Raw genomic sequence first — 9168 nt, forward strand, 5'->3', positions numbered from 1 at the left:
CTTCCAACTATCTACCCTTCCCACGAACACATACTGACCCTACCCTAAGCCCTATCCTAATTCATCTTTCTCACTGACCAACTATCCACCCTTCCCACCAACATGTACTGAGCCCTCCCCTATGCCTGCCGCATCTACGTCACTGACCGTCTGTCCTTCCCGCAAACACGAACTAAGCCCCCCAACTGTCCACCCTTCCCACAAACATGTACTGAGCCCTCCCCTATTCCCGGGGCCATTGCCTATGCTTAATCAAGCTCTCACTGAACCCTCTTATCAATCCTCTGGGATAGGGGTCATTACCTCCACTTTACAGAGAGGAAACCAGTGTCTTCCCATGGCCACACAGCCTTAATTGGAGACCATGTGAGAGCAGGTCTGTTCAGCTGTGAGGTCTGTGCTCTCTGCTCCCCTTTTTTCCAGATAAAGGGCAGGGTTTTTGTCACAAAGGAATTCCCGGGATAATGAAGAGAAGTCAGATTATTTCAATGCAGAACCAGTGAAGAACAAGCCCACCTGTAAATCGATAGAAATGGCGTGTTCTGAGGAAAGGAGGGAGGAGAGTCCTTGTGAGCACGAGGGTGTCAGGACACGGCCACCAAAGAGGAGCCTTTGGGGTCATCCTCGCAGGATGGGAGGGATCTTGACAGACAGTGATGCGGTGTGAAGGAGCCAGGAGACCAAGTGGGTGGCACAGGGCAGGCTGGCGCCCTCTCCCTTTAGAGCACAGCTTAATTCCAGGTACCCAAGTATCAGCACCAGTTCCCTGGGCCTTTAGCTGAGGCCTTCCTGGGAGCTAGGCTCAGGGCGCCAGGCCCCAAAAGGGTAGCCCTTGTGGGATCTGCAAGACCGCATGCCTAACCCCCACTTACTCCCCCAGATTGCTTCTGAGCTGAAGGACACCATCTCCACCCACCTCCGCAGCGCCAGAAACAGCATCAGCGTGCCCATCGCCAGCACTTCAGACAAGGTCCTGGGGGCCGCTTTGACCGGGTGCGAGCTCGCCTGGGGGGTGGCCAGAGACACTGCGGAATTTGCTGCCAACACCCGAGCTGGCCAGCTGGCTTCTGAAGGGGCCGACCTGGCCTTGGGCAGCATTGAGAAGATGGTGGAGTACCTCCTCCCGCCAGACAAGACAGAGTCAGGTACCCTCCGTCAGAGGCTCGGCCTGGGAGTGAGCTGCTGTCACACACACAAACTGGGATTCAGCAGGAGGTAGCAGGGCTCATCCAGCCCCTGCTCTGGAGTAGGGAAGCACAGTGGGATTTGCAGATGGATTTGCAGTCATTCACCCCCGCCCCCACCCCATCAGTAAAGAGGGAAAGTGAGTTGTGGAAATCACCAGTGAGTTTGTGGTGGGACCAGAACACCGGCTTTCCAGTGCTAGCCATGACCCAGATCTCGCTGGCCCCTCTCTGATGGGTCTTCTGTTCTTTTCCCCCAAATCCCTAACCAGCCCCTGCTCCTGGACACCAGCAAGCCCAGAAGCCTCCCAAGGCCAAGCCAAGCCTCGTGCACAGGGTTGGGGCTCTGACCAATACCCTCTCTCGACACACCATGCAGACCGTGGCCCGGGCCCTGGAGCAGGGCCACACCCTGGCCATGTGGATCCCGGGCGTGGCGCCCCTGGTGAGTGTCTGCCCTGAGCACTGCCTGACCTGGTGCCTGGGAGCCCTGTGTGCCTCCCAGGCCCCCGACCACCCACCTACCACCCCGTCCTGTCCTGAGAATATTCTGTCTTCCATCCTGGGCTGGCGCTTGAGTTCTAAGGACAAGAGGCCTTGAGAGGGGTGGAGGGCAGCCTTTCAGACCACAGGGAAAGAGAAGGACAGGAGGTTAGCCGAGGCCAGGCCTGCCTTGCTAGAGCGGGACTGTTCACTCCCCACCACTCCCCATCCCAACCTCTCTGTATTTTAGCAGAAATAGGCTGGGTTTTTTTCATAAGGAATTTTAGTAAGAAATTAAAACCAGAAAAAAAATAAATAAGGCCAGGCGCGGTGGCTCACGCCTATAATTCTAGCACTTTGGGAGGCTGAGGTGGGTGGATCACGAGGTCAAGAGATCAAGACCATCCTGGTCAACATGGTGAAACCCCATCTCTACTAAAAATACAAAAATTAGCTGGGCGTGGTGGCACACAACTGTAGTCCCAGCTACTTGGGAGGCTGAGGCAGGAGAATCGCTTGAACCCAGGAGGTGGAGGATTGCGATGAGCTGAGATCGCACCATTGCACTCCAGCCTGGGTAACAAGAGTGAAACTCCATCTCAAAAAATAAATAAATAAAACAACATTAAAGCATAAGCGTCAGCAAACAAGATGACTTCTTTTCCGTCATCTTTTGAGCAGTACTTTTTTTTTTTTTTTTTGAGACGGAGTCTGTCTCTGTGCTAGGCTAGAGTGCATTGGTGCAATCTTGGCTCACTGCAACCTCAACCTCCCAGGTTCAAGCAGCTCTCCTGCCTCAGCCTCGTGAGTAGCTGGGATTACAGGCATATGCCACCACGCCCAGCTAATTTTTGTATTTTTAGTAGAGACACGGTTTCACCATGTTGGCCAGGCTGGTCTCGAACTCCTGACCTTGTAATCCACCCACTCGGCCTCCCAAAGTGCTGGGATTACAGGCGTGAGCCACCGTGCCCTGCTCAGCAGTACTTTTAAAAGTATCCTCAGGCCGGGATCATTCATTCAAGCAGATGTTGCCCCCCGCAGGGATTCAGGAGTAGTCGTTCCCCTGTCCCCTGCATCAGTAAGGGCTGAGACTGACCCACATGCCTGGACCCAGCCTGCAGGGGGCAGAACCTCAGATGCTGCCATTCACATGACTAGAGTGGCGTCCCCAAAACTGTGTAAGAAGGAGGCCCTGTTGGTGGGGCTCCCTAGAGGCTTGGAATGTGCCTCAAGAGACACAGGCCCACTTGCTCAGTCAGTTTCTTCCCATGGGTCACTCTGGTCCACTGAAGTTTTCACTCTTTAAAGATCTGGGAGGAGTAGCTACTACAGCTAACATACATGTATCCTATGGCCCAGCGGTTCCACTCTTGTGTATACCCAACAGAAATGAGCACTTACATCTCCCAAAACATGTTTAAAATGTTCAGATTAGCTATATCCTTAGCCAAGGGCTGGAAGCAATGCTAATGTCCATCAACTGTAGAATGGGTAAATTACGGGAAATTTACAGGATGGAATATTACACAGAAATGAAAAAGGAGGAACTACTTCCATCTGCAGCAACATGGGTGAATATCACACCCTACTATTTCACTAAAGGAGCTATTCGTGAATGAATACACACGGTGTGACTCCACTTATGTGAAGTTCAAAAGTAGGTAAAACTAAGGCACAGTGACAGAGATCAGGATTGTGGTCACTCTTGGGGGAATGTGGACTGAGTGGGGACATGGGGGGTCTTCGGATGTTGAAAATGGTGTCTGTTGGCCGGGTGCGGTGGCTCACATCTGTAATCCCAGCACTTTGGGAGGCTGAAGCAGGCAGATCACAATGTCAGGAGTTTGAGACCAGCCTGACAAACATGGTGAAACTCTACTAAAAAATACAAAAATTAGCTGGGTGTGGTAGCACACACCTGTAATCGCAGCTACTCAGGAGGCTGAGGCAGGAGAATTGCTTGAACCCAGGAGGCGGAAGTTGCAGTGAGCTGAGATTGTGCCACTGCACTCCAGCCTAGGCGACAGAGCGAGACTCCTTCTCAAAAAAAAAAAAAAAAAGAAAGAAAAGGAAGAAAATGGTCTCTTTCTTGATCTGTGGTGGTTACACAGGTGTGTTCTTTTTTTCTTTTTTTTGAGACAGAGTCTTGCTTTGTCGCCAGGCGCCAGGCTGGAGTGCAGTGGCTCGATCTCGGCTCACTGCAACCTCTGCCTGCTGGATTCAAGCAGTGCTCGTGCCTCAGCCTCCCAAGTAGCTGGGACCACAGGCGTGAGCCACCATGCCAAGCTAATTTTTTTTTTTTTTTTTTTTTTAGTAGAGATGGGGTTTCACCTGTTGGCCACGATGGTCTCGATCTCTTGACCTCGTGATCCACCCGCCTCGGCCTCCCAAAGTGCTGGGATTACAGGCGTGAGCCACCGTGCCCGGCCTAGGTGTGTTCTTATAAAAGCTCACAGAGCTTACAATAAGATGTGTGCACTTTAGCGTATGTAGATTACCACTTAACAAAAGGTTTCAAGAAAAGTCTGCTGGGGCTGAGCCCTGCACACCACCCCGGTCCCGACCCTTGGGGCGAAGGGCTTCGGCTGCTGGGGCTCCTGCCTTTCAGCAGGGGCAGTGGAGCCAGCGGTGTGCTGCCACCCTCCCTCAGAGCAGCCTGGCCCAGTGGGGCGCTTCAGTGGCCATGGAGGTGGTGTCCCGGCGGAAGAGCGAGGTTCGGGTGCCCTGGCTGCACAGCCTCACCACCCAGGAGGAGGATGGTGAGGACCAGACAGACACGGAAGGAGAGGAGACAGAGGAGGAGGAAGAATCAGAGACTGAAGAGAAGAAGTTCAGTGAGGTGAGGGGAGAGTGGGAGCCTCAAGGTCCCCCAGCCCACAGAAGCGGTGAGAAGCACAGGCGTAGGGTGGTACCCCAGATGCAGGGGCATGGCAGGCAGGTGCAGCGCCCTTCACCCCACCCTCAAATGCCCAGCCGATGAGGGACTTCCATGCCATTCTCTCAACTGACCCTTCCAACACTCTGTAAACGGCAGGGCAGAGATGACTGTCCTGTTTTGCAGGAGAAGAAACAGAGGTTCAGAGAGGGGATGTGACCTGCCCAAAGCCACACTCTAGTGGCAGAATAGGCCTCAAGTTGTGTACATTTGGTATTCCCATGTGTTTCCCTCTAGCTCTGGGGCTGGTGGGGCAAGAAGGGTCAGGGGAGTCACCGCGGGAGGCACTGACCCTGCTCTGGCCCCCAGGTAGCAGCCCTGCCAGGCCCTCAGGGCCTCCTGGGCAATGTGGCACACACCCTGCAGAAGGCCCTCCAGACCACCATCTCGGCTGTGACGTGGGCACCTGCAGCTGTGCTGGGCATGGCAGGGAGGGTGCTGCACCTCACCCCAGCCCAGGCCGTCACCTCCACCAAGGGGAGGGCCATGTCGCTATCAGATGCCCTGAAGGGCGTTACTGACAACGTGGTGGACACAGTGGTGCACTACGTGCCGGTGAGTCCCACCCCTGGCAAGCTGTTAGTGTCCCAAGGGGGGCTGGACCGGGCAGATAAAGTAGATCTGACTGAAGGGGCTGCAGACCCGTCCTTTCCCTCTGGAGACCCTCCTCCAGGCCTCAGTGCCCTGCCAACATGTCGACATACGGTGCCTCTCCCAGCCCCAGGAGGATAGAGGCCCACCGCCCTGGCCTGAGGCCTCTGCCCTCAGCCCCTCCCACTTGCTGGTAGGAGTCTCCTGCCTCAGCCCGGGATCCCAGTGGCTCACCCTCACCCCTCTACTCCCAACTGAAAGGCCCGGCAGGTTTGGGGCAGGTTTGAATGCTGAGGCCTGGGAAGGGTTGGAGAAGCTTTCAGGGCACCCTAGGGGTGGGGCATGAGTTCAGGAGACAGCAGCAGGCCCCACCCAATTCTACCACCTGTCACCAGTAGGAAAACCCCCCGGGGATACCATTGCCATCCCTTTGGGAGCCCCTTTCCAGAGCAACTTACAGCCTGGCAGGCCTGAGCAGGGCTGGTCAGGGCAGAAGGCACCCATAGAGCTGGTAGGGGGTGGGTTTATCAGTCACTCTCTCCACCAAGCAGCATGCCAGGGATCTTAGCAGCCGGCCTGTTTGTCCTGTGCCCGGGCCAGCCCCAGGAAGGCGAGCCCGTCCCTGCCCAGGTCACTGTGCGGGCTGCAAGGGTTAGGAAAGCTGATGACGTCCCACTGAGCATTCCCCGGAGGGAGGCCCAGGGATCCTGAAACTCTGGGAGGCCTGGCTTGCCTGAGCGGCCTGGTCCATGGAGAGGCTCAGGGTGGGCAGAACCTCGGGGCTTTCCCCGGTGCCGACAAACTACCGTCCCGCCCCTCAGCCTGTGTTCTCCCGATGGCCGCTGCCGGGGGAATAATCGAGGGGCCGGGCAGGGGCAGTGGGTCGGAGGCTCAGGGACCAGGGCCAGGCCGGGGCTCTAAGGCGGCTGCGGGGCCCAGCAGGGGTGGTGGGGCCGGGGCCGGGGCCGGGCCGGGGCTCTAAGGTGGCTGCGGGGCCCAGGGAAGGGTCGGTGGGTCCGGGGCGCAGGGATGGGGCCGGGCTGGTGCTCTAAGTAGACTGCTGGGTTCCAGCTCCCCAGGCTGTCGCTGATGGAGCCCGAGAGTGAGTTCCGGGACATCGAGCACCCGCCCCCCGAGGCGGAGCGCAGGGCGTCGGGAGCGCAGTCCCCCGGCCCTGAGCCCGCTCCGCGCCCCGCCCAGCCCCGCGGGAACCTTCGCCGCGCACGGAGCCCCGGCCCGGAGGACGAGGCTGACCCTCCCGCTGCGCCCCGCGCGTTCCCGACAGTGCCCCGGGAGAAGCCGAAGCGCAGGGTCAGCGACAGCCTCTTTCGCCCCAGCGTCCTGGAGCCCATCCTGGGCCGCGCGCAGTACAGCCAGCTGCGCAAGAAGAGCTGAGCCGCGGGCCCAGACCTCGACCCTCCGCACACACAACCCGCGCCGCCCCGGCCAGCTGCCTCGTCCAAAGCAGCCCCCTGGGACCCCCCTGCATCCCCCGGCTGCCGAGGCACACACTTTCTTAGCATCTTTCTGGGGCTTCACCCTCAGAGCCAGTTTTTAAGGGACACCAGAGCCACAAGCTGCTCTGAACTAAAAGAGAAATGGCCTCCGTTGATTTTTCATCTCTTTAACCAAAGGTGTGGCCAAAAGACATTTGACCATTTTCAAAATTCAGATTCTGCCTCTGGGATCAATATTTGCCACGAATGAGTAGCTCTGGTCACCACCTTAAAGGTCCAAACAGAGGTTTTGACGCATTCTTAGCACTGAACTCAGAGATCCTCTGACGATCTAGGCTCCCAGAAGACTACTCTGAAGGGAACAATCAGATGCAAAAGCTCTTGGGGGATTATTCAAAATTCTAGTGTCACTTTCTGAGTCCCCGCCCCTTCGCGGGCTGGGTCCCAGGCCTGTGCTCTGCAGAGCCCGCTGCTTGCTGGCAGCCACAGTTCCATTGGCATCATCACTGCCTTCACCTGCATAGTCACTCTCTTGATGCCCCCCAGATGCTGGGGAAGGAAAATGGTGATCATATATAGACTTTATAGCCACAGAACGGGAATGTTAATATTTGATAAACCTCGACAATACATTCATACAAGTATAAAATTCATACATTGCAAAAGGGTGCGTATCTCTCTCCCTGAGCCCCCGTGTCCCCTCCATAAAAACCACCATGGTGCCGCTCTCATGTGTGCCTGTGGTTATGGGTTATGCCCCTGCAAGCATGTGTCTGCACTTCCTGCTTGCCTTCACATTAACCTGCTTTTTTCACTTAATAACTCAGCTTGGAGAGATTTCTGTATCACATCATAAATCCCACTTGCTCTTTTCTATGGCCGCATAACTACTGCGTAGCATGGATATGCCTTATTTGATTTAACTAGTTCCCTAACGATGGACTTTTAAGTAGTTTCCTTTTTTTTTTAATTGCTACTGCAAACAGTGCTATAATAAATGTCCTTACCAAAATGTCTAGTGTACATGTGTGGATATGTGTATATATGATAAATGTGTAACTTGTAACCATGACATGCCAGTGAAAGAATATGTGCACTTCACGTATTGCTAAATAATGCCAAGTGGCCTTCCAAACCAAACCCTATTTTTCTAGTTATTTTAACCTGCAGCTTCAGAAATATGCACAGAAAATTGTGACTCTTTGGTCAGTCCTTTTAGACATCTGTATATTTATTTATTTATTATAATTATTATTTTTGAGACCGAGTCTCACCCTGTCACCCAGGCTGGAGTGCAACGCTGCAATCTTGGCTCACCACAAATTCTGCCTCCCGGGTTCAAGCAATTCTCTGCCTCAGCCTCCTGAGTAGCTGGGGTTACAGGTGAGCACCACCACGCCCAGCTCATTTTTGTGCTTTTAGTAGAGGTGGGGTTTCAGCATGTTGGCCAGGCTAGTCTTGAACTCCTGATCTCATGATCCACCCACCTTGGCTTCCCGAAGTGCTGGGATTACAGGCATGAGCCACCGCAGCCGGCCTGAGGTCCATATATTTATATTCGTCTTCTACAGGCCTCACTCAGACGCATAAGCACCCACTCTGCTGGCTCTCAGTCTGCTGCACCCTGGAAGCCCCGCTCCTGGAACTGACTCTGGGGCCCTGGCAGATCTTTGGTGTAATGAGACATGGGCCTTGATCTGCAGTTTTGGAGTCTGAGGATGGCAAGAATGGGGACGGGAGGGAGGCTGGTAGACACACACATGAAGACACGGCCAGACCCCTGAGCCAGCCATGGGCCCTCCCCACCCTACTTCCATGACATAAACTACACCCAGCAGTTCCCTGGGGGTGTGGAAGGTGGAGTTGGCAAGAGGCATTCTGAGAAGCTGATTTAACAGGGCTGAGAAGACAGAGCCCAGCACAGCCCTGGCAGGGCTCCCATGGACAGATGCTGGAGAAGTGACCTTGGGCCTGGATGGGCAGAAAGAAACGCGTGCCTGTCCCAGGCCTCACCCACCCGCTTGCATTCTTCCTGGGGCTCCGGAAACCACATTCCTAGTTATCTGCTCCTCGCCAGCTCCATGGCTCCTCCTGCTAGGCTGTGTTCCAGAAGGCAGGAAAGCTGCCTCCTCAGCTGCATGAGGGCTGTGGCCACCAACAGGCCTGCTGGCCAGCCCAGCTCCCTCACTCAGCCCTGGACCTGGGCGTGAGGCTTCAGGCCGCATATGGAATAGGACAGCCCAGGAAGCAAACAGTGTAAGTTGTAAGTTTCTTTTTACTCTTAGAAACCTCTTGAATAGGCAGCAAGGTACACTGAAGCTGCTTCTCTGTATTTTGGAAACGTTTGGGCCGGTAGCAAGGGCAAAGTGGGTCCTCTAAATGGCAGACATTCGCTTTCTTGGCTCTAGACTCAATGGGGGACTTTCCTCTGTTCTGGGAGGCATCACTTTGGCAAAGCCCCCCAACACTCAGTATCTTCAGTAGCTCAGGACCTACCAAAGACCTTCACTTCACA

At 55.2% G+C, this 9168-nt stretch overlaps 1 protein-coding gene across 4 annotated transcripts in view; it reads left to right on the forward strand.

Annotated features, from left to right (window-relative positions):
• The window catches only part of PLIN1 (perilipin 1), a 28040-nt gene extending 20364 nt beyond the window's left edge, over positions 1 to 7676 (forward strand). For 3 of the 4 annotated variants that reach the window (XM_032263870.1, XM_032263871.1, XM_032263869.1), the window contains exons 5-9: positions 881 to 1145; positions 1457 to 1629; positions 4321 to 4509; positions 4915 to 5160; positions 6268 to 7676. In XM_032263870.1, coding sequence (XP_032119761.1) covers positions 881 to 1145; positions 1457 to 1629; positions 4321 to 4509; positions 4915 to 5160; positions 6268 to 6591 — 1197 coding nt within the window. In that variant the 3' untranslated portion in view covers positions 6592 to 7676. The remainder of the gene's footprint in view (positions 1 to 880; positions 1146 to 1456; positions 1630 to 4320; positions 4510 to 4914; positions 5161 to 6267) is intronic. The other variant, XM_032263872.1, reaches the window with a different exon arrangement.
• Positions 7677 to 9168: the final 1492 nt, after the last annotated feature.

The sequence above is a fragment of the Sapajus apella genome, unplaced genomic scaffold, assembly GCF_009761245.1.
Source record: "Sapajus apella isolate SASKATOON/1434 unplaced genomic scaffold, GSC_monkey_1.0 scaffold139, whole genome shotgun sequence".
Lineage (NCBI taxonomy): Eukaryota > Metazoa > Chordata > Mammalia > Primates > Cebidae > Sapajus > Sapajus apella.